At 38.3% G+C, this 26184-nt stretch overlaps 3 protein-coding genes across 7 annotated transcripts in view; 2 read left to right on the top strand and 1 right to left on the bottom strand.

Annotated features, from left to right (window-relative positions):
• Positions 1-1588, top strand: part of Bub3 (mitotic checkpoint protein Bub3) — a 3981-nt gene extending 2393 nt beyond the window's left edge. The window contains exon 7 of the mRNA XM_086982269.1: positions 263-1588. Within this exon, the coding sequence (XP_086838395.1) occupies positions 263-578 (316 nt within the window). The 3' untranslated portion in view covers positions 579-1588. The remainder of the gene's footprint in view (positions 1-262) is intronic.
• On the bottom strand, positions 1273-19725 carry Ent3 (equilibrative nucleoside transporter 3). Its single transcript, XM_086982256.1, has 13 exons — positions 19568-19725; positions 12646-13483; positions 12072-12355; positions 11210-11293; positions 9607-9862; positions 8702-8776; positions 7940-8262; positions 7313-7516; positions 6687-6785; positions 6295-6367; positions 5417-5604; positions 4963-5203; positions 1273-4629 (listed from the first exon to the last, which is right to left on the bottom strand). Exons 3-13 carry the CDS (start codon positions 12168-12170, stop codon positions 4079-4081), a joined length of 2193 nt encoding a protein of 730 aa, XP_086838382.1. The 5' UTR covers positions 12171-12355; positions 12646-13483; positions 19568-19725; the 3' UTR covers positions 1273-4078.
• Positions 17285-26184, top strand: Snx3 (sorting nexin 3). 5 transcript variants are annotated; one of them, XM_022797036.2, is made up of 5 exons: positions 17285-17470; positions 18419-18978; positions 23293-23388; positions 23818-23950; positions 24202-26184. In XM_022797036.2, the coding sequence occupies exons 2-5, from the start codon at positions 18805-18807 to the stop codon at positions 24297-24299; spliced, it is 501 nt and encodes a 166-aa protein (XP_022652771.1). In that variant the 5' UTR covers positions 17285-17470; positions 18419-18804; the 3' UTR covers positions 24300-26184. The 5 variants fall into 5 exon arrangements, with proteins under 5 accessions (XP_022652771.1, XP_022652770.1, XP_022652773.1 ...); XM_022797035.2 differs by having other exon boundaries at positions 17969-18978; XM_022797038.2 differs by lacking the exon at positions 17285-17470 and adding an exon at positions 17551-17826.

Genomic DNA, 26184 nt, shown 5'->3' with positions numbered 1-26184 from the left:
CGTCTGAGAAGAATCATCCGCAGTCTACTTTATACTCGCTCATACTTGATGAGCTTTTTCTTTAAATTATTCCTATAAATAGTTTTGTATATTGCTCACTTCTAACTCATTTTGTAGGTAAAGTCTTATATATAAACGATGACTTGACGTTACTAGCGTTATAACTACTTATGATCTGAGGTATTCAAATGTCGGTTGAGACTCATTTGTTTCCCGTGATCGTATAATCGGGCATTTTATATAATAATTTCCTTTTGTGCAGAATGAAGGACCCATCGACCAAAATCGAGCATATCTACCCGGTAAATGCTATTGCTTTTCACACGGTGCACGGGACGTTTGCTACTGGTGGCAGTGATGGTTTCGTCAACGTTTGGGACGGGCGTAACAAAAAACGACTTTGTCAATTTCATAAATTTCCTACGTCAATTTCGTCGCTTGCATTTTCACCCGATGGAAGCGCACTTGCTATCGCGGCAAGCTTCCAGCATGAGTACCGTCTGGAACAGAATCAACAGCCACCTGCTGACCAGATTTACATTCGACACGTGACGGATCAAGAGACAAAGCCCAAATAAGAACAATTCAAGTTTCCAAAGCGATACACCGGAACTTGGCTATGATGATGATGATTATTATACGACTAGATGAGCGACGTTAAACAAGATAATGTTGACGTGAAGGGAGAACAGACGAGGCCAAAAACATGAGGTGGCGATGCGAGCGGGGTTCCTTTAAAATTTTAGAAGCAGAGCCAATTATAAATTCGTTTGTAATGTATGGAGAGGTGTGATTTCGGGGTGAGATTTGTATAGTCTAAAATTCTTTGAAGTTAAGGAGGAAAAGAGGATAGTTCGTAGGGAATCATTGAATAGCCCTTGCTGGAAACACTCTTAATGCATGAGACTCTGTATATTTAAAATGTGTCGTCGAAGAAGGTATTCATGAGGTGAGATTCCCATGAATTATATGAATGAGTTTTGTCGACTACTGGTGTAGAAATGGGCATTGTGGGACAAAAGAGCTCAAGCCGTAATATAAGAAAATTTGAGGCAACTTAAAGCGTCTTGCGAATACTTTTTACGAGGTTACGAGTTTTGTAATGTATTCCTCACCGTGACACTGTATGCATGACCGTGATGGATATGCTAACATAAAACGCCTAGATAATGATGTTCTAAGAACTCTAAAAGTGAGTATAAAGCGACATTTTCAAGTAAGCATTTTTATTGTTTTCGTTTTAAGGCTTGCCTTTCTTTGGAAAGCTGTTAGTTTTATAGAATACAGTGGAGTAGTTTTGTGGCCCGCAAAAAGCTACCAAAGTATTTGACGACTAGGTAAGTTGCATATTAGGTTATTTCAAGTCATATAGCAGTTTTATCATTCTATAAAGTTGTTATAATTATGACGACAAGGGCCAAAAATCGACACCTACATTCGAGTCCTTGGATGCTAACGAGCTATTAAACAAAAGCAAACGAGACGACAGCGTATACAGGCAAAACAAAGAGGTTGACCAAATACAACCATACAGAATGTATGACGTGCTTTGCTGAAAAGAAGTAATAAAAAAACTTGTATAACATGATTATGGGAAATAGTTTATTTTACTTTACGGAATCCTTGGTGGAGTTACAATATTAGGTGAATAACAACTGTCTGCGCTTATTTGTTTGTTTGCCTTTATTTCAAGAGTCTTGACAGGCATCAACAACGTTAACTCTTTTATTAGTATTATCAATGTAATTAGCATAACAGCACATAGTCGTATTGATAAATCGTCATGTGTCTGTATGCAAGCACTGCATTGGTATAATGGTTATGATGAGTATTATTATTGCTCTAGCAGCAACGAGATTACATCATAACATACTTCACAAAAACGATGACAGCAGCGATATTGCGTACCGTTTACTTTTGCTCAGCTGAAAAGATTGGTCGCTACGCCATTTGTCTTAGTCAATGAATAAGTAGTTAGATCTGAGACTGATGGTATGAAGGACCATCCTGATGGTATGTATATTTTTATATCTAATTGACTGATTACACATTTTTGCTTATTGTGTCCACTTATAGTGCAACTGGTGACATTTAGTACACCTTTGTATCGTTGTTAGTTACGTATTAGTGTTATTACCGAAAAAACGTGCTTATACTAAGTATCACATGCTCTTCAAGTCTTCATATTAAGTTTCAGCATCTATCTTTGTAAATAATAATAATAATGGATAGTTAGCCTGCGCACAGCTGCATTTATTGGCGTTTATTACGTCTATTAGTATTTTGCTGCGTCTATTTCTGTGTATGCTTTGAAGCTGTCAATTGCGTCATCTCTTGCGCATGATTGACTTTTGCTCTCTTATGACATGACCCCGTATTAACCTTGATAAAAAAAATTAGAAAAGTCAACTTATTGAGATATTTACTTTGCTATACGACAAATATCTAATTTATTTGTCGGATCAAGTCAGTTTAAATGAGTTTCTAATTGTAAGTCGCATAAAAATGTATTTGGGACCAAACTTCGATTTTCTGGAGGTTAGGGTTTACTCGCTGCTTCGCTCATTCTTCTTTGTCGGTTATCCCTGGTTAATTTACAAAGTTTACTTGCTTGTATGCCAGCAGCGGCAGCACATACCGAGATGTTATACCTTATGACATGTTCTTTAGGTTAGGCTGATCCTATCCTGCAATAGCTTCTGTTATTATCTACATATACTTCAACCACACTTACTCATAATACTTAATGCATACACTTAATGCGCGTTACATTGAGGTACTATGTTTCTAACATTGCAAACGTCAACAAACAACGACTTATTAGAATACAAAAGATTTCAACTCAATTACAATAGCAGTCTTGTATTGAACTTAACTGTATTAAAATCTGTTTGAACGCGCATCATAGCTCATATTGGGATTCTGTTATCACATAACATAAATAAATATTAAAGATGTTCATGCTCATTCTCGAAACAGACAAAATACAGCTGGCGCACGTGATAAATCACATGAGTCTGCTATGTCCAGGTCGTGGGATACTAAGTACTAATCTACAGCTTTATTGTAGCGTTTCTAGCGTTCTTTAATAGTAACGAAAAGCCTAATTGTAATTATTTCATTTCCATTCCACTAACCGGCAAATTTTAATTATCTCTAAACGAACTTTTTCAACTGATAAAGTAAATATCACGTACAGTAGCGATAATAAAATATAAAAAGCAAGGCGCCGCATATTGGCCGTATAGGGAATCATGTATGAAAAAATATCATAACAGCATATAGTTAACATATATAGTTTTCATCCATGTGTTCTTAGTTCTTTAATTACAAAAAAAACCGCGGAAGGTATCATTTGATCATTCAGTTGACATCAGGAGCTTCCTATTGAATTTGATGTTGGGTAAGAGGCAGTGCTTTCTAAAGTCAAATTACTTTCAAGCTGTCCGAATATTTTCTTTCATGTCTTCGCATATTGAGTGTTCCAGTGGATATTGCTATGCTACATTTTCTTACCGGCCTACAAAATATTTAGTTGAACAGGTTTGGACTAGATGAACAGTCAACTGAAAAATCTGAGAATCTCTAACTAAATAGTTAATGGACATTAAAAGATATTAAAGAATACTATTTTTTTTTTTTGATATAATCTGTATTGAATACATATTCAGTTAAATAGATATGACATTTTCCTTTTCCTATCAAACAGATAGATGATCTTTGAACGGCGACTTAGTTGTGCGAGCTTGTGGCTGTATAGTTTTTTTTGAATATTTACATTTAAATATGTTTTCCAACTTACTGTACATAGTTTTACTATTGCTGCATCCTAGCTGAAAGTTTTTAAAACTCGTTGATTTGTTACCTTCTAGTCTAGGCCCATAGCTGGCTAAGTCAGTGTTTCGCTAGTAATAGTCTTGGTAATAATAGTCACAGAAATATTTTTTGAATAATAACCATAATGTTAATAATAATGCAGCTATCAAAACACAAGATACAAGGTAGATAGATCGATCCAGACCTGTGTGTTAATATAACAAGCGGTACCCAAACATTATTGTTGAATCATTTATCCTTTTTAAAGTAGTGTATTGTAAAGTGTTTCAGGTGCAGTTGTTGTAGTCATGTTGGCGTCCGTCATGTTAGCGGCAATATCGGCGACCCTGGCTATCGATTTATTGAGGTAATTAGTCGCAACCGTAGCTCCTATAAACTGAGTTGTAATTCGTGTACCGGTGGACTTTATAAATTCACGTTGCGTTGTTGTTATGACTGCTGATGTCGCTGTTGCCGTCGCTGTTGTAGGGCTACTAGTCGAATTCTGCAATATATTCATCACTGTGGTAGCAATGATCTTCGCTGTAGGGGAATTTACTGCAGAGGGAATTGTTGTCGTGGAGCTGAACTTCGGCAGAAATGTAGGAAAAATATTTGTAGCTACTGGGAGTAATGTCGCAGAAAGGGCGGTTGCCATAGTTGCATGAGTCAACATGGTATGGTTCGCTTTGGTATCATCACATGAACCTCGATAGAAGCCCTGATTCTGTGAGTCAAGCCAGTGCTGGATAAGGTAGGCAATGAGAGAGCCCGTTGTTAGTCCCACACTGTAACTTAGTGTCATCATGTTACCTGTGAAGTTGATACGATCACTGCTTTAAATAGTCAAACGAGAAGAATTTTACTGGATAAGCAGTAATTACCTTTATGAAAGAAGACATTACCACCCATATCTGTTCATTCGAATTGAGAAGATTTTATTATTAGTTTGAGAAACGTATGTATATTACCTGTATATCAATTTTATAAACTCATTCCAGTAAAAAAAATAAACGCATTAGAATGGCGTAATCTCATTCACAGTGATTCTATTAGATTTTTCGAAAGTGTGTTCCGGTAAAAATTGATCACCTAGTACTTCATTTTAAACAGAATTTTTCAAGTTTAAATTGTGGTGCCTTATACCGGTAAGCTCCTTGTGGTGGTGAGGTACTTTGCTTGGTGCAACGATCATCGGCACGCTACCAAGAACCCCGTTGCTTAGTCCCAGTGCCAGCGATAAGAACATCGCCCAGACGTCGTCAAGAGCTGAAGTCCGCGGTCCGGGCAAGGCACATAGAGCTAACAGGGGCACTAGCACGACTCTGGCCAATGAGAGATACACAAGAGCGCTTTTCTCTAGGGAATAGACAAGCGATGCCAACATCTGCATTTTCATTGAGGGCAAAAAACAACATTAGTTCTATTACGAACATTGGTACTGCATAGGAGCGAACTTGATTAGTGAGCATGTAGGACCCAAGCAAAGATCTGTTGCATCTTGTTGCTCCGCCAGGAGTCAATCATTGTGAATGATTCGAAAGACGTAACAAATGACTAGATTATGGTCAGTGTACAGCGATTAAACTGCCGTAATTACCTTTCCAAGAAAGTCTGCGGCGTTAAAGATCTGCATTAGAATCACGGGCATCCATGAATGCAATCGGCAAGAAATTATCTCGCTTATTATACCGGGAAATAAGCAAAGTGTGACGCAATATGCGAGGGAAATGCTCAGCATATAAGGCCAGATCGACTTAGCCACAGCTCTTCGGGCCACTGCGCCTCCTGCAAACATCACGCAGAATAGTGTATATCAGTAGTAGACGCGTATACAATAAATTAATGATAAGAACCATGATGTTGGTGAGAATACCTATAATACATTAAAATGCTGAAGTATTAACACCAGCTGCGCTGTTATGGTCTGACTGGTTAAGCTAGTTCTTTGTACGCCTATTAAATCCGAGGCCTCTAAAATCCTATAAGGCGCGGAAACTACGGATTCTATGGGTCATGGCTTATGTACGGCGAAAGCTGGTGCATGTCAGCTGGAATAGCCTGAGCTTTGCTTTATCCTTTAAAATGCATAAGTCTCAAGAGAATCCATAATGAAATTACGTGAAAGAACTTTTTTTTTTTTTAACAAAACGCGTGTTAGGTAATGTTACTTATGCTGAGATCGATTACATCAAGACATGCGAGGGAAGCTGCCTCTTGTGTAATTCCGTAATCTCGTGAATCAACTTGGTTTTAATCTAGTCAAAATCAAAAATTAAACCCTACAGTTTTTTTTTCAAGGACAATAAGAACAGTAAGCGCATAAGAGGACGTGAAGAGTTGTTCACAATTTAGTTTATCTATCTATCTATTCATTGTTAAATACTGCAATAGAAGGCTATGAGCTTGAGCTTGATATTGTCCATATATGTAACTTACTATGGGGCTTACACCACGCTCTATCACTGTATAACTTACTTTTTATACCCGCCCAATACTGCCGAGGTTTCGTGGACGCCGTTCCTCGAATTTTGACCACGACATCCTGCACCTTTGGAGGACGAAAAATAACGATATTAAATATAAATATAATTAATATAATAAAAAATAGATAAATAAAATTTAAAAAATACCAATATGTAAGTTCCGCTTCAAATAAGCACATATTAGTTCTTAAGAGATAGGTACTAAATATTTCGAAATTCGATACCGCCTAACGATACATACTATTCTAAGCACGCAGTATTAAAATATTTGTTCGATTTCATATGACCTGAATAAATAGCATAAGCTTATACTAAAGATAATATCGTCGTTTGTATCGACAATTCTTGTTGACATAATCAATCTTTTATTTAAATAGCTTGTACCTTAAAACGATGCCTTCCTTCCTCTAGTGAAAGAGCATTGTTAGATAGCCAGCGAATCTGATTCGCCGCTAAACCATAGTTTGCCAACTCCTCTTCGATCTGAAATACGCAGATGGCAATTTTTGCTATATTCATAGTCCTAATACTCATGCTGTACATGTTTACGAGAGGTTAGTTTATTGCCTGCCTCATAGGATATATCTCATTAGGATTAAAGGTCATTACAATAACTGGCATGGCTTCGTATGACGTCCGTGTGCTGGTTCTAGTAATCGATAGCTATTCTGCCTTCGCTGCGCACGTAACACTTGGTGACGGACTGTCTTGAATTTCAGTGAAAATCAAGCAACGATTACAGAATGAATAAACATTAGCAGTGCAAGCTGGTAATCTAAGGAAGTTTTAAGAAGTTTATCTAAGAAAGTTAATTCTGAAAACGGACGTAATCCGTCCGTTGTTAGCATTGTGTCGCATCTGGTTGAATTCGAATTCTATCTGTTGTAAATACTAAGTAATGGAACATTTTTACTACAAAGTAACTTCATACGGCTATCATATCATTCCCTTTTTTTCGACATATGTACATTTGAAGCCAAGACCATGCTTTTATTTTTGTTAGTTCATACCTGTTGTGGATCAGACTGATCTATCAGCGAGTCGGGATATCCGAAACATTGTTGCAATTCAGCGTCGGTACCAGTCATTGTTTCCAAGGCACCAGCTGGCGAAGCCGGCGGGGAACGAAACGACAGGACGCCATGTCCGCCAGCGTTGCCTCCACGGGACGAGCTACCCGCTACTCCGATGACTCCCTCGTCCAGCGTGTCAACCTAAGTAAAGATAGAAGCAATCTTGTTTGATAAAAACAGCGGTAAGTAAAATTGATATGAATAGAATATGAGATTAAGCGGTCAAGGTGTCTAGAATACATAACTATGCTTATAAGTTACTTATATTAAATTTACAACATATAAAAAGTTAATTCTATTCTGCGCTAATTAATTACGATTAGAAGAGTAGACAAATATTGTTCCGTAATTTTTGTTTGTTGCTGTCTGTTAGTAATCTTTGTTCCGGCCAATCTTATACCATAATCCCACAAACATTGTCCTTTAATTGCTGACGTACTAAATAATCAAACCTGATTGAAGTTTGTGATTGCATTTTTCAAATAAGTCGGAGTTCGGATTCTTATCTGACTTATTTTCAGATTCACATGTAATTTGGCTGGTAATAGTTATTTCAGGGTTTACCAGGTTGACATCCTCGGAATCCTGCCTGAGCAGTTCGCTACGAACACTCCCTTGGAGATGGTCACTTTCGGCATCGCTGCCGGAAAAAGCGGATAAACAACCGTGGTTCTGTCCTGTTAAGGAGCCCCGTTCATGCCCATGACGCGAACACTGTTGCAGATAGTACGCAACAAAGGCACAATTCTGCAAACGCGAATAGATGAAGACGCAGGCAAGAACTAGTCCTGTTGAAATGAGAAAGAATAACGCCGTATTGAGGCGTTCGTTCTGAAGGAGAAACTTGGTCAGGATACGATTTCCCGACACTAACAGGCCGGCCGCACCTGGAACCAGCAGCAATAATCACACTGAACAATTTTAGCAATAATAGATAATCAAAAAAAGCTTCTTAGCACAATTTCAGTTTGAGTAATTTTGGCTATGCTGGCAAGAAAAAGTTCCAGTGCACATAATCACCCAACTTCAAGACCGTAAGATCTTCAGAACAAGGTCATATGAAAACGAATCGATTTAAACTGCACTATGAGTTCTTTGCTGTTAGTAATAATCATCTTCGTTGTGCATCGCTACTTAATGATTCAAGTGCGTAGAAGACATCTAGTCTTTTCATCTATAATTTTAAGAAATCGTCAAATTGAAATTATCATCGATAGGCAGCCTAGCGATTAAAATTTTTATGTGTCGATTTGTTTAACGTAGTCAGTGATATAATTCGAGCATAAAAAGGAGATCTGTAACAAAATGCATCTAATCGGCACTCACTTTCGCCTGTCATTACTGCCTGAGTGTATCGAGCTGGCAACATGCTGGTGTAGCCGTAGAAACTCGACTGTTGTACTGAAAGTCGACAAACGCGACAGCAAGTTTACACACCGACCGATTTTTATAAAGGTACCAACGAGGCTTAAGCAATAAGTACGCGGGCACGCGTATGACATATACTTCATTTATTTTCGCTATCGAGGTGCAAAAACAGAATAATCAATATTCACTTCGAAATAACTAAGACGTATAATAATGCTTTGATAATAAAAAGATTTCTTAGATCTAGCAGCTATTAGCTAAGAAAAGATTTTAGGTAGGTACGGCTGTTATCTCCTTACTCTTAATAAGATTCAACAATGAATTAGTATTGCGATTCTGAAAAATACCAAACTAAACAGGTAAATTTAAATTTTTTGTCTAGATTCAAGGTAACATATTTGGTCATTTCAATACACAACCTGTGATTTAGTAGGCAGTACCATGTATTATATGTTATACATAATGTGCTAATTGTCACAATTGACGAATCAGTGCATAATCGAAGACTTCTAGATATAGCAACGTTAGATTTGTTTTTTGTAACTTCGACTACTCAATTCAAGCACTTTTTAATAGTGACAGTGAATGATTAGTAACAAATTGCTGAGAACTTTCTGTCCAAGTACATCGCAAGCTTTTTAGATGTCTGTTCCATGAGCCATTGCGTATGCACATTGATATGCCTTACTTCTGGTTTATTATCTAACTGTTCTTATAGTTCGCACATATGCATGGACGCATTTTCGTATATACATGTATATGTTTGACTGGATGTAATAATAATGATAAAATAGGTTAGTGCTGTTACATTTTCATATAAGTCACGAAAAGCAACAGTAGGACGCCTACAAATACAAACTTACCTGTGCATCCAAAAGCAACGATGGCCACAGCGACAAGATTAACAGTATAGCTTATATCCTTCGAGAAGACGTCCCATATCACTTCGAAAACAAGGACGAAAAATAGTGTCAAAAAGGACACCAGATAGCCGAAGGCGATTCGGCGAGAAAAAGCCAAGGTTTCGACTAAAGCATTATTCACGCACACTGTACCAAATGCTACGAGGATGTAGACGAGAGACATGTCGAAGACGATGTTCGATAAAGGATATTTTGCCTGAATTTAGCCAGAGTACCATAACCGCCGAAACCGTATGTAAAAAAACAAGTAGACGTAATATGTTAATCCTCGTCATAGCATTATTTAGGTAGGCACATACGCTAAAAGGAAACAAAATTGAGGTAAAATGTAGGTGAACACAACTGATAATCATGATACAATCATAGGACGTAAACCACCACCTAAACCCTGCCCGTTCTACTAGAACGCATCTTGAAAGCAAGCAAATGGTACATAAAATATGCATGCATTACTTATATAGGCACATATGTAAGAATTACTTTGTAGCAGTGCAGTAACTATATTCAAATATTATGTAGCATGCTTTGTCTCATAAACAACACTACTATCAACAGTACTACTTTGTTCAAATTGGAAAAAAACTTGGACGGTTTGGCGTAACAAGTATGCCTTTGTGCGCTGCTCCTGGTAGAAGATGAAAGCCAGTCCTTTCTAGAACATAAAAGTAAATTGTATATGCGAAAATCTGTAAATCATTTTCGGAACTTGAGCGAAAATAATCTATTACCTAATCCCTTCGTGCTGGGCAAAACAAAACAAATGCTTTTTTTGGCCCGATATCAGCAGACTACGTTCTTGTAAGTCTTCATTCTATAAAATGTCCGACAAAATCTTCTGGGGTAAACCAGAACATCCTCAATAAGGGCTGAATTTAAACGGCTTCAAAAGGGTTTATTTTTTATTATTTTTAATTTAATTTAATAATGTATCAAAATAATAATTGATTAATAATTTAATTTCATTATTTTATCAAAAGGGCTCGAAAAGCTATTTTTGATGTACCTGGATTTTTTATACAAAAATGAATGGCCGTTTTAAAGAGGAAAAAAGATTGATGACCAGCTGGCTCGTTTGTATAAGCTTCAATGGTTAGTCTGTTTGAGACTCTTTGCATTTATTCGCACTTTTTATAGACTACTTGGTAGTTTTGGCCCCTTGTAGCCCCTTCAAAGTGTCGATTTTACCCCAAAATTTACCCCGCTGGATTTTTTTTAATCTTGTGCATCTAAGCGACATTTCAACGAGTTTACACCTCGAAATATCGTTTGACGCAGGGTTACTATTAAAAAGTTTTCTGTGGATTACATAAGAACTATATATTGAAAATGACTAATGAATGATCCAAGTCTCAAATTAAAGTTGTAATCACCGTGAATGGTGCCTATACTAAACAAACATGACCGATAGGAATGAAACTTTAAGCACATGCAACATTTCGTTTAGCTATCTTTTTTTTCTTTGGATAAAGAAAGTAAGTAAGTTTTAGAAATCGAATCTAAGAATTCTAAATTTAGACACGTCCCCTTAGATATCTAATACAACCTTAAAGTAGTCACACGCAATGATGAACGAGTTGTACGGAAGAAGAAAGCCGATGCCAGCCAGCAGGAGGCCGAGGTAAACGAGCTAGAATATTAGCAAAGAACGCCGACGCAGTAGTAAACCAGGCCAGCACAAAAGGAGGCAGGTTAGACTCCTAAGCCTGCTAACCGGAACTTTCACCGCATTAAGTGTAGCAAAATGAAAAATGCATAATCATATAAATTGCTATTGTTGGTTGCGGTTCCGGATTGATTTGCTTATCTGTTCATATGTTCATGTATTAAACTGTTTCGGTTTGTGTCATGACCAATAGAAAGGGATTAGTATGTGTGATATATATATATCTATGGTTTTTTCAATCTTAACGTACTCCCGTCCGTTAACGTTTACTGTTCCTATTTGGAGCTTATGGCTAAGCTGAAATCGTAAAAACTTGAAAAGAATCTAGCATTCTCTAACCGATCTTAATTTTGATTAATACAAAAAACAATACAACAGTTTTAATAGAATAGCGAATATTCTAGATCCGTTGTAACGCGAGTTCAATCTTTGGAAAATGCTTAACTCTTATTTGTAACCGAAGAAAATCTTACTACAAAATTCATTCAAAAAACGTATTTACAAAAAATATTTTTAACACATTAGCAAATAAAGTAATAATAGTGAATTGAGAGTAATACTAATAGTATTTTACTGAGAGTTTACTCGACGTGCCTAAAAAAATGTAATTAATAAAACTTGCATGGTTTTATAATGTGAGCCGAAATTTTAAATAACCAATCGTAATAACCACTTTGTCTTCGAGGAAGTCGTCAGTAACTGCATTCAATGAGCTTAATTGAAAATATTATAGTATTTTTACCTGGTAACTGTCCCGTGGTGCATCGTGGTCCCGTTCCGAGCTGCTGCGTTGACCACTTTGATTTAGTTGCACATATCTCCGGCTGAGATTTTCGTCCATCTTTATTCTATTTGTCTTGACAGTTGTTCTTTTGATTAATCATATGTACTTGCTACGCAAGGATTTTTTTTCGACATCAGTTACTTGAGAGTGCGTAAAGCATGGGTTTGTTTTGGTTGGGCTTTAGACTCATATGAGATCCAAAACTTTGTCCATTGCTGACCAAGGAATCTTGTTGTCTCGATCTATAATTATATCGTATGTATGAAAAATATCTGATGTCTAATCAAGTCAACCGTTGCCTGACAGAAGAAGGAAATTAGTTCAAGATAATCTGCAAATGGTCGCCGAGTTGACAATCCGTTTTCGGTTAACACCACCGGTATGTTTTCAACTGTTGTGCACATATCCGGGTCACTTTCATTGAATAGTATCCTATGATGATAACCTCTTACCGTCATTGGAAGCTTGTATATCCAATCTGTTTAAAGTTCTCTTTTATTGCGAATAGAATTTCGTTAACCGCGACACGAACCTCTCAAAATGCTGGATGTACAGGTAACCTTGGCAAGGGTTGAGTAGCTTCCAGTTCGTTCCACCGTGGAACCGGCAGTTAGCGAAGCACTGAAAGCTTTCTCGGCGACTAGAAGGCTGAATCTGCTGATTTTTTTTTGCTTATCACAAAGTTGAGCTATACATACAGAAAAAACGGTCTTATTCTCTTTAGCCACTTTCACGTCCATCCTTAAAAAAAAATTGTTTTTATCCAGAGGTTTGAATTCAGCGTAAAAGTGACAATTACGTGGAACTATGAAATTTTACGAAATCCGAAACCTCTATGGTCCTAAAAGAACACGGATCTATCATCATAGCTTTTACTGTGTTACGTTGGTTTGATACAGACTCGCAAAAAACCGATTTTCTGTACTAGCGGTTACAGATGGCCAGTGCTGGACGGCCTGGCATCCTTCTTCTGCGTTCAGGATGATCAACGCAGATCTGTGTCCTGCGGAGGAAACAACCATAACATCTTTTTCGTAGGGGCCACCGCTATGTTCGCTGTAACGGCCCTTTTATTTCATGGGCTTTCTTCTGACTTGCTGGCTGCTGACCGCCGGCTTGCTTTCCTATGGTGTCTCCTTCGTATCGTGCTGCTCTGGCGCTCTGCCTCGAAAGGGGTGCATTGTATAAGGTATTGGCTTCCGCAATGAGCCTCGCTTACGCTTGGCGGCCTAATGGTAATGCAAGCCAAATGAACTCCCCGCGAGGAGAAGGGTAGCCGAGTGCTCTCCTGTGAAGCAGCAATAGTCGACATACGTTCAAGCCTATTCCGCCGTTTAGACACTGGTCAGACATGCACTCACGTAATATTCCTGTGAAAAGGGTCAATGTTAACACAGCATCGTAATATGTGTGAGTACTATATAGTATCATAGGCAGTTAGTTTTACTTTAGTTGAAAGTAACACAAGGTGTCAGCAAAAATTTCAAAAGGTGCCTGTTTGAGGGTTTTCGGCTGATATCTTGGCTCGAACCAAGTAACCTCAAGCAACCAGTGATGTCACCATGTAAAATCTTCATGAATTACACGGACAAAATGGTTTGATTGCTTGATGGAAGTTGGTTACGGTTGAATACAGTAACTGAGGGTACCGTCTTTGATTTTACATTTATTGAGAAACGTGTGCTCTAACTCTATTGAATCTTTTAATGGAAACCTCTGATAACTGTTAGCGGCTGCCTAGATGTACAAAATATTGTTTGCCACGAAAATCGGCAGATGGCAAAGGTACAGCCTAGAAATCGATCAGAGCAGCGACGGAACTAACAGAAATGAGAAAGAATATTTAGCACAAGGAGCGCAGGAAGAGAACAGCACCACGTTGCAGGTGTACTTCATTATACACACAAGGAACAAATCACTGACACAAACTAGAGAAAATTCATATTGAAGGCTTGCCTTCAATATGATTTTCTCTAGTTTTTGCCATTGCTTTGTAATATCTATAAAAGAGCATTTAATAAAACCGAAAAAAAAATTAAGTACGTGCTTACAGTTCATTTTGTCACCCTGGTTCACTTGACTCATAGGCATGGTTAGAAGTGGATTTTAGAGAAAATTCAGAAAAAATAGCAGGACATGCATAATGGCTTGCTTACTCATATACTAGTATTCAGTAAGGGTTTTCGAACGTAGAACTTTCCAGTTGTCACCTTCCAATGCGTTTATACAATTATAAAACGATACCAACTGGTCAAAAACCGGTACCAAAAAGTTAGCGACGATTACATTATACAGGAAAATTTAGGCTAAAAAGGAATATTTTATACCATTTTGAAACGATAAATACCCAACCTTTTTTATAAACAAGAACTAAATCAATCTCATTATTTCTACGTAGCGAATAAACGGATTTCTGCTAATGAAAAACAAAATAATGCAGGAAATTGTGGTCCGGTCGTTTCGGTAGGCATATTTCTGCTTATTTAAGATTTCCTCGCGTTCAATCGAACCGTGAAAAAAGTTCAGCATTACACAGTTGCAGTCTCAGGCAATAGTTCTATAAACAAAGGTGCTTTTCATGCTGAAGCTAGGAGCAATTTCTCATAGCTCATGGGGTTCTTCTGCTATCACTGGAGAATTTTCTCGGTGCAAAACCTGTCTGAGCACTAATCTTATTTAGGGCAAGCCACGCATTTCAAGTTTCAAGAGAAGTTTTCAACACTGGCCACTGATTTGTATAGTAAAAGATAATCTATGTTCTTAATTAACTAACTGACGTCGTGAGATTAAAGCTGGTGGGAGATCTCACTAATCAACCTTGATAATGATGAGCTTTTGCTTCTGAAACTATTCAATATAAAATATAGTTCGCAGTCCGATCTTCAGAATGAATGCGTCGTCATTGAGGTTTTACTTACACTTGAATTTTTGTCAGGCGAAGTAAACAACATAGTGAAGAATCATTAGGCGCAAAATTTTGGTGGATCAGTAGATTGGGTAGAACCCTTTTAGTGATTATCCAAGTGCTACGCAATCTGATAAAATTTTTTTTGACATATCATTTTATGTCTCAGCGAAGAGTTGATCTGCCTGAAAACATTGCATTCACTTACGTGACGTGTTAAACACTTGAAGTATCTGCGGCGAGTTGCCTAACTCTTCTGAACATCATAGTATTAGGCTATTTGCCGAATATTCTCTTATTGTATAGCTACTGTTCAATAAAAAAGGTTTTAATAATTCAAATAGAAAGGTTTTAAACGGGCTAAGTATGCCCGTACGATATGTAGGATCCTACGGTATAAAAAGTTTTTTGACGAGTAGTTATTTTGTCGTTATCGCTGTTCTTTTAAGTTTTTGTACGAAGTTAACACTGATTTTTTTTCTGTTATTGTTTGCTGATTTTTACCTAGTCGTAAAAATATCCCAGACAAACATCGCAATTTGTACTGATTACTTTACAAAGTGTTTCGATCTGACCCGCTAAAGTACTTAACAAATGTTATGATGATGCAAAACATATGTTTAATTCATATTACGCAAGTCAAATCGATGAGCTCATACACTACACTGAGAATTACCAATAGCAAGCCCATATTCTTGCATATACAAAAGCTTTAAACAAATAGAACGTTTTTTCATAGAGGCTTAAAAAAGCAACCTTAGATACATGGCAGAATGTGCAATGATGTACAGTAGACTTTTTTTTTCATAAGCAACATGCACTTGCGGACATTACGGACTACGATAAAATCAAAATGGATCAGCAATATCTTGAAAAAACATTGCTTATTAAATCATTTAGATCTCATAGCGATATTGAAGCTGCAAGATTTTACTTATTGGGGGTATTGGATACGTTACGGAAGTTTATTTGGGCTAGGTAACGTAAGAAAATATTACTTAATTTATTTTGAAGATAAAAATAAAGATGTTCATAAACGAAAAGCGATCTAGATTGTATCCGCAGTATGGGTACAAATTTGTCATGTTTCTATAAACGATTGCACTGTCAACCTTTTGAGCGCTATTCCTCTTGTTGTTTCCTATCTAAAAGTAGTATCGCCTGTTATCCTAATTATTTATCTGTTATTATTATATATATATATATATATATATATATATATATAAGCTTTTTAGTAATCAATTTCAATTGCGGAGTTCATTATCATGCAGTTTGCGATAAAAGCACGCTGCTATAAAAACCTAAAAGATGTAGACTAAGATGAACTTCCCAAGATTAGTTAGTTCGAGTTCATATGCACCCGACTAGTTTGCAGGCCGCAAAGTCGAAGCTAATATGTCGCTGTAGGTGGCAGGTTTTGATGAAACGTGTTCACATTAGAAAAGTTCAAGGCTTTGCTAGAAGTTTCAGATATGCTTTCAGTCAACGTAATGGGTCTGCAGAGGCCATTGTATCATTCATCACGACCGAGCTCGCAGATAAATATATAAAAAGTACCGATTTTTTTTTCATTTTTTCCGGCAAACAAATTCTTCAAATAAAAATGACATAAATAAGGGCCCAATTTTCGTACTGAGGATCTACGGCAACTAGCTTCCTGCTTTTCGCCAAAGCTAGCTTATTACTATTCAGATATAGCATCTTACCGAATGCTAATTAAAGGTTATATTATCTTAGAGTAACAGTTTATCCCTCGTTTTACTTGGCCATAAACAAATTGTAGAAGGTTGACTTATTGGCATCCCACATGCAATCTAATTACAGTAGGCCATAAATATCTAGTAAATAACTGTAAATAATTTTTGAAGCGTAGACCCATAGATAATTCAGCGACTGTCCGACATCATTTTTTGACCATCTGCATGTTTCCTTTCTTGTCTATGAACCAGATAGCTATATGCATCCTAAATATATGAAATATAAATAGCAAATAAACAAATCGAGCTCAAAAAATGCTATTTATGCCTTTTGCCGCCTAACTGCTAGTTGAAATGCGCGGATTCCTCTGCGACACGCGCCATCTGTTTCAGATCGCTACTACGACCATCAGGGAAATACAATCTTCATCATCCCTTCCATTAATGCCGTAACCCTTCCTATTCATCTGCTTTCTATATCCGTTTTTCTAAGCTTCTATCTTTTGCCTCTTGCTACTTTTTCGTTTTGTTCGCAGCGGCGAAGCTTCTATGCAACAATGTATTCTCATCATCCTCACGCTGAACACTGACAGTGATACGTTCCGAGCAGGCTGTCATCCGTGCTTCTGGCTTGCTCCCCTTTGCTGCCTATGGTAATAGCCAGCCATCGTTGGCACTAGCAGCAGCAATTCGTTTTACCACGGCTGCTGCTCGTGCCGTCACCACCGGCGTTCCTGTTCCTGCCGTGCCGACAGGTAAGAACGGATCAGTAGCGGTAGCAGCAGTGCAACTAACCAGAATGACGTTGACGGTTTCTGCTCTTTCCTGCTGCTATTGCTGCTGAGGCGGCTGAGTCACTGTGTCGCTGCTGCTGCTGTTGTTACGACGATAATCGTTGTCGTCTGTGTCAGTGTGCTGCTTGCGGTGGTGGACTGCTGCTGCCGCTATTCGTTACGCATGTTCCGTTCGCTGTCATCGTTTAACTGACTGTGCTTTGTCCGCCCGTTTGCTGGTAGCTGCTGTCTGTACCGGCAGTAGTGGCACTAGAACTGTTATGCCTCCGACTTTTCCCTCATCCACCCATTGGCGCTGTTAGCTGCAAGTGCTGGAGGTCAGTGTTGGTGTTGTTATCGATATGGTGCGTGTGATAAAGATATCAGTTGGTTTGTGGTAGTAGCAGCAGCGGCAGGTCTCGATTGAGGGTGTGTGCGTACGCTCATGTAGAGTTGCCGGACTTGGGTTGTGTCTTTCAGGCCGTCTGCGTATCTGTCCGTCTCTCTTTTTCAGCGGTGCCGTCGATCTCTAGCGGATTTGTTCGTTTTGCTGCTATTCCTCCCCGTTAAAAGTTGTCGTCGTTTTGTGATTCGTCACGTTGCGTTCCATCCCCTCCCCCCTTCGCCCCATCGTGTATGCAGCTTCGATCAGCTTATGGGCGGTGCAACTATTACCACAGTATACAGATAAATAGACACGCGAAGAGTGTGTAAGAAAGCGGGGAGAGCTACTGGTTGTACTAGCAATAGCAACTGGCGTCAACGACTAACTCCAGTATAACAGTACCAAGTAGTTTTTGTGTTACGTCGTTTGCCAGTGTGTGTGCGTGTGTCTGCGTTCACCAATGCCTGTGCGTCTCAGTTCGCGTTGACAGCAATCTAAAATTTCGTCTCGGTGCAAATTCGCCTTCTGTTGCTCTTCTTTTGCAGCCGGATTATTACTAACTGATACGACCACGACAGGTGAGGACAAGGCGAGTCTTCTCCTGCAGTATTGCACTGCTAATGTACGTTTTTTTACGGAACGAATCGTGGCACAACGGCCAGCCATCTTAAGTCTTGTGTCTTGAGACAGTGGACCCAGATACTGGCGCTCTTTCGAGTGAAGTTGATGGTCGTCCCTAAACGACCAGCAAGTTGAGGCTACCTTTCGCAAATATAGAGAAATTACTACATACGATCACCGTTGCGCCGAGGTAGTGGTTGCTGTTTCTATCACATTTTTGATTATAGCAACTTGTGCACTGTACCCTAGTGTGTGTGCGTGAGTGTCTCCTTAATACCAGCTTCTCAACAAGCATTGTAATCAACTAGCCATGTCTTCAGACGCTGCGCCCCCATCGGAGGCGACGAAGCGGCTCGTTTCGAAAAAGCAAACGCTTGACGATGCATATGCGGCCCCAGCCAACTTCCTCGAGATTGACGTCAGCAATCCAATCACGCACGGGGTCGCCCGAAAGCGCTACACCGACTACGAAGTCCGCATGAAGGTTTGTGTACGATGAACTTCGTTGGGGTCTTCTCACTCGATACAACGCACGCGTCTACCAGCTCTAAACAGTTGTGATACAGAAGTTATATACATTATATTTGCAAAAAATTAACAAAAACAACAGATGTACGAACGCCGTAGTTTCTTATGTTTTCCATATACAAAGGGAGATGTATGGGAGATTGCAACATTCACATTTAGCTAACGTAGTTTCACCTTCACTCCTCTTACTTTTGCCTCCTTTTTTCATGTTACTTCACGTTTTCTGTTGTTGATAAGCTCTATGAAAATTAGCAGAAGGCTCAGTAGTTAACGAAGGAACTGGTGGTCGATGTTGATTTAGCCGGTTGATATCTATGGCAGGAGCAGCAGCACGTGCTGAAAACTCGTATTTTCCAATGACTCCCTTAAAACATAAAATTATATACCTAGCTACGTGTTATTAACACATTATATATATGTAAATACATGTACGGATAACCATTTGAGTTCTGAAATTAAAAATGTTTCATGAAATTGTACAACACATTCAAATTTTGCAGTTTTTGTGGTGGCGGTATCTTCAAATTGATTTTCATCGGACTCACTTGCGATGATGCTCCACAACCGGGCTGAAGAGCGACAGGAGTAGGAGTTTTCATAAATCTTTACCTGTTATCTGTAGAATAGGAAACAGAGGATACGCGGGAGAATTTGCTTACGCTGCAGGAAATGGCTGGTCTGCTCAATTTGGCAGATGACTTAAGCTCACTAAGCGACACTCTTGGCAAAGGGAGCAAAAACGATACGCAGTTGTAAGGCGACAAATGAGTATAGTTGTTACTCGGTATTTTTTTCGTAGGAATTAATTTATGTTGTGAACAGTAATAACAGCACGAATATCAATGATAATCAGATAGATATTCCTAAAAGGAAAACTCCTATCCATACCATTATTTGTAGAATACAGACATATAATGTCATTGTCTCAGTATGACATTATGATATCTGTACAATTATAAATAACAATGCTGCACGTTTATTTTCATCCATTGTAATAATAGGCCGTGTTGCTGTTTATGAAGTCGTTTCCCCGACTGCAATGGTTCACCGATGTTCGTTTTTAAACCCGTGAGTCATACACTATTTGTGATATTGTATTGCCGACGGATCTACAAGTGAAAATGTTATAAACGACCTTCAAGGGTTTGGTGTGTTAGACATAAACTACAACGATTTGTAAAAACGATTGATCTCTCTATAGATTCATCTGCTCAGCTAAGAATTACACTAGTAAGCACCATATCACTTTCAGTCAAACAAAAGAAAAGGGTTAACTTAAGGCATTTAAAGTAAAAACGTTACTTAAACTTAACAGTTTCAATACAATCATCTAATTTTCGTTCGCATATGTTACTATCAATTGATTATTCTAATGATAATTAAACAAAAAAACTTTGCTCTATATGCAGCATGTTTGCAAATGTCTCTCCCCAAGGCGACAAAAATTACTGACAAGCGAACAGACGTTCTCGTTACCAAGGTACACAAAAACCGACAAGGTTTCCGTATTGCATTTACTCAACTTACTAATCGATAAAGCGAATTATTGTAACGCCTCTTATTCTCAACAAAATGATACGTACTACCAACACAATTTCCAAATTCAACAGATACTCAGCTAACATGCTCGGAATTTTCATGTCTTACACAACAAACGTTTACTGTGACCCTTTACACTCTGATGACCCATATCGGTCATAAGACCACTAAACCGCAGACCCTTAAGCCCTTCATAGTCGTTTGACATTCCGATTGTTTAAGTTACTGTAGTGGCGGTTAGCATTAACCTGACAGTTGGTGTACAATCAAATGACTCAACCGGTAGTACCCCCGTTACCCCTGTTTGTTCGCCGTCCTTTGAAGCATTGCCTTTTACTGCATGTAATATATATCCGTGATGAATTCCTGCAACTCGACCATTTTTGAGCGTTAAATAAATAAATGATACCGCTGATTTGAAATGAAACTGCAAAGGTAGCTTGACTAGATGCGGTTCGACTGACAACGACCACCAAAGTCAGTGTTTTTCGCGGCCATCCGGTGCGCTCGTTGTCAACAGATTATGTTGACCTTCTTTAGCGTACAGCTATTTCGCTCAAAGCTCAAGAGCAACATAAGAGTGTGTACATTGTAAAGGTGCAGCTCACGAGGAGACGACGCTGATCTGCAGCCTACACGCGTTTGTAAGGCCGACGCCAGAGCGGTTAATTCTTGCGGAGGACGCCCCCCAAACGTAGAAGCTCGCCACTGAGGCTGTTGTTGCCCCTGTTCCCGCTCCGCCCGCCAAGCCAAACATTGTCACAACTAATATAACACTACCGTTGTTGGCTGATACTTGCTTGTGAGTGTATAGAGTGGGTGGGTAATCAATAAGACAATAGCACAACGGGAACAATTTTGCAATGTCAATCGATCAGCCTAGCGGTAGGCTTGTTCTCTGCAATTTTGCCGCCTGTAGAATAGATTCGCGCAGCAACAGGCTTCTCCGTTATAACACCTATCGCTGCTGTTGCCAATGTCTTTTGATGCTGCAAGTAACGCTCTCTTTGCTATTAACATGACCAGCGCTTATGGGAATAACGGCAATAAGAGTTTCCCTTACACTGCTTCTGCCTTTTTACGTCGAACGTAATAGGTGGGAAGTACAGGTTGTTGTTGGAAGCGTTCGGCATGTTTTCTAGGCGAAGAGACCTATAGAAAGGTTTGAATACAAGCACTTGACTTCGCCGTATTCTAGCACTCGAGAATGTGCCAATTGTAATTCTGACTTACATTCTGATCTACTCTGCTATTAGTCCTAAAGCTTCTGAATCTTGTATCACTAATGTCATTGGGCTTTTCAATGAATCGCGGATCTAAGACTAAAGAGTAGACGGAATGACTTAATGTAGGTGACATTTATGACGTGTTTGGTTCGGAACCGCTAAGTTAATCGAAGTTGTTGGCTGTCGGTTAATTCGGTGGCTATTTGAGGAAAAATTTTTGTCAATTCTGGCGTTCCACCTATGACTTACCACCAGAGGTCAGCTAAAGTCGTGGAGAATAAGCTTTTTTTAAATATTGATTTGGGTTTGTGTATGTGCTTTGTCAGAACCGTACTAAATACGAGTAAAGTGGCCTATTGCTTAATCGACGTTAGGATAACTATTTGTCTGAACATTCTTTTTTATTTTCCACAAGGTACGACGGGACATACATTTACCAAATTCATGATTAGAGGTTCTTACTTCAAAAATTATCATTTAGGGTACTTATCACATATTTGTACTCACTTTTTGTAGTTTAGCTAAACATGCAACTAATATTTTACACATGTAAATGATTTAGAATGTAACATGTGAGTGGTTGTTACCGAATGCGTTCGCCAGAAGTTTTTTGTTATTTAGTCCTAGAAATATATAAAAAGCTAGGAAGAAAATATTCCATTGCACAGTGATGTATTGATGGCAAATGACAAGGCTGACCCATTCCCATTGAGACTTGTGTGCATATAGACGGTGATAAAAATTCACACATTGCGAAACGCATTTATTTACCATATCTTATGACAGCACAGATTGATCGCCTCATTAAAGGTGCATTTCTGTAGCGTAAAAAGCATTAGATAAAATTCAAAGCGGTAACTTCTTTCAGCGAATCGCTTGAAAAAAGGTAACAAAGATAATCTTGCATTTTTGTGGTGAACAAATCGCCTACAAAGTAGAGAGCACCTACACACGGACATTTAATGCTGTAGCTTTAATGCTATGTTAAAAGGTACAGGTCAGATTTGTACATTATTGATGAAAATAATCTACAATTAAGATCAACTATCTACATGAATTCTCCATATAAGTTTTAATGTTGTGTACTGTCAATGCATAATATGTTATAATGTAGACATAGCGTAAGCTTGGTTTTTACGGCGGTAAGTCTATACGTTATTATTTACAGCGTTCGATAATAATTTTCCGCATGTTTGTCTATATAGACTGAAGCTACGTGGCCATAAGAATCCTCGAAGCTTGGTACCGTGTATATTTTTCACACCCATGTTTCTTATGTTGGGGACTATTATTAATGGCTATGCCAAATGAATTCCTCATTATCAATATTCATTATCTCATTTAATTGTCTTTGTTAGATACATATAACACTAATGTGTAGCAAGACTACTTAGACAACAAAACAAGCTCGGTTATAAGAATGCTATAGTTTAATTAACAGTATTTTTAGACAGTTAAACTGCTGATTTTATCACCTGTGTTATTTTTGTTTGTACTAATTTCAGACAAACTTGCCAGTATTTAAACTAAAAGAATCTGTCGTTCGTCGCCGATACAGTGATTTCGAATGGCTCAGATCAGAGCTTGAACGGGACAGCAAGGTTTGTATTATTTTACCATTTGTTCGTTTGACCTAAATTTCTTTGCCTTCCGGCGTTTTCATTTAAGTAACATACCTACTGGATACATACAAACCACTGTAGTCATTTGCGTCACCTTGCTATTTTTTTACAATTAACAAATCAATGTTACCCCAATTAAATTCATAGCGATATATAAGACCCTTATGACAAGTATTTTTTTCCAATTATCTATTTTTTTCTCTGGTTACACAATAGGAGACGATGAAAACGATTCAAAATCGGAACGTCGATTTGTATTTTCTCGATATTTGTTCCACTCTGAAGCAATAGGAGCTATTTGTCTAAGACCGCGGTTTTTAAAAACATCTAAGAAATCTGACAAATGTATGTTCGTTTTTGGCGGATGTCATAAACTAGTTACTAATGAGGTGTTTCAAATTCATGCAGATTGTTGTGCCACCACTACCCTCCAAGGCGTGGAAGCGTCAGCTCCCCTTTCGTCAGGATGAAGGCCTCTTTGAGGACGAATTCATTGAAGAGCGGCGGCGGTCCCTTGAAACGTTCATCAATAAGGTCGCTGGTAAGCTGATTTAAAGATAAATGCTAAAAAAACCATGAATGCTCAATCGACAAAAATTGGCCCTTTTTGCGGTTAATCGACGATTTCAATCAAATTTCAAGATATCTGAAGTATCTCTGTTTATTATATATTCTAGCCAAGGAAAAGATCAGGCAGAAATAGAAACAGCATCAGTAGAACAAACTACAAGAAAACATTTTACCTAGGGTATTTAACACCGTCATACCTTCATGTTTATCGTCGCATTGCAGGTCATCCATTGGCGCAGAATGAGCGATGTCTCCATATGTTCTTGCAGGAACCAGTAATCGATAGGAATTACGTCCCGGGAAAGATCCGAAACACATAATTAGGATTTTTTGCACAACCCCGTCGCATAGACACAGTAACTAAAAACGAATTAGTACTAAGTGGGAAAAACAGAATATAACAGAGAAATTCGCAAGAAGTGACTAATACTACGGAATGTACGAAGACAAACGCAAGCCTGGGGTCTATTTTCTATATATATATATATAATGCATGGTATTGTAATGAATTGTTATTCCTATCCGTGCGAATACAGCGTCATTTGCTTAACAAGTGCTGTTTAATTGCAATATCAAACATTTCTCATTTCTTTTAGAGGTTCATCGCTTTGCGACGAAAGAGACCCTCTATGGCACATATCGTCGTTCCTTGATCTATCGTTTATGTCTCGGCAACCACAATTCCGAAATAAACGAGTCACCCATGATAAAAAAGATAAAATAAAAGAACAGCTGTAGCAGGAAAAACTTTACATTCACAATAGCGATATTTTATTCTTCATAGGAAGTTTAATTCATAGCCTTTCAAAAATAGTTATAACTGACACATAAATAAACCTGACGTTAATGAAAGGGGTAAGCTCAACTTCCAGAAAGTGGTATTGTGTCTTATTGTCTTATAGCGTCTTATTTCAGTTTTATTTTGGTAATGATAATTACGATGATGATGGTTATTATTATCAAGATTGTAGTGATGGCAGTTTCATTATGGCACCACTCATAGTCAAGTGAACTAAAAATGTAGACTGTCCAAAGTGAACATGACTGAGATATTGCGACAAGGGCCCGCACGGGCTAAAACAGATACCTTACGGAGTTTGGCAAGCATGAACGAGTTCCACGAAGAAAACCACTTCAAAAACGGTATATGAGGATTATGTCTGAAAAAGCACAATATAAAAGACGAGAGCTCACTGGAAAACGAGTGTTACATCTTCTGGTCGGTCCGTAGCCCAATCACACACAGTTTACGGAACATGGCATAATGATACACAAAAGAGAAAATAATAAAGAAAGATTTTTCTCCTAATCGTGGAGTACCAACGAGCTCCCAGTAGGGATTGCACTTATCGTCAAGCCAAGTGATGTAAGGAGCTTCCGGCGGAATACAACCAGTGGAATACATATAGAACGACTTGTTGTACAACTCATTTTCTAGGGTGGTAAGCACGCTATAAGACAGCTGCTTTAGTATAAGACAATGTCAGGTCCTTTACGAGATGCTGCAGCGATTGACATTTATCTTTTTTCGATCATACATCTATAAACCTCCTCGGTTCACGTCATTACTAATTCCTCTCTCTCTCATATTCTTAGCAGAAAAACGGCAATGCCAAAAAACCATTGGTTTTCTAAACATCAAGTTTTCGTTATGTCTATCCCTATATATACATATATATGCAAATCTTAGAATGAAGAAAAGCAGAGCTTTAATGCAAGTCTGGTGACACACTGCATCACCTGAAGTTTACAACTTAGGTCGCTGAATTCTGTTTGGTACGGACGACAATGGACTGTAAGATTAATACGGGAGGACGGATATTGCTTGCAAACCTTCTTAAGTAGATATCGATATAACCATTTGTGGAAAAATTACCACGAGATGTCGGGCCCGGGTGTTTCCACACCGTAAAAACAAATCACAATGAGATCAAGAGAGAACAGCACGGGCTGCCTTTTCCAATGGCAGGCAAACAACTGCCTTTTGTCAGTAGTGTGTAACGTCTTAGACTGTACAGTTTAAAGCTCTGCGTGAAGTATATTTCTGACTGCAAACTTTTAATTATACGACTTACATTAGTTTACAAAACTGGTGCCATCATGGCTATCATTGCGATATAATTGGACATAAGAAACTGCAACCGCTTGATATCAGTGGATATATATAGTAAATTAATAAAGTGAGACTAATTGAAAAAAGCATAA

The sequence above is a fragment of the Varroa destructor genome, unplaced genomic scaffold, assembly GCF_002443255.2.
Source record: "Varroa destructor unplaced genomic scaffold, Vdes_3.0 BEIS01000003.1, whole genome shotgun sequence".
NCBI classification, from domain to species: Eukaryota; Metazoa; Arthropoda; class Arachnida; order Mesostigmata; family Varroidae; genus Varroa; species Varroa destructor.
Note: the sequence above shows the minus strand (reverse complement) of the source record. Positions and strands in the feature narration are given on the sequence as shown.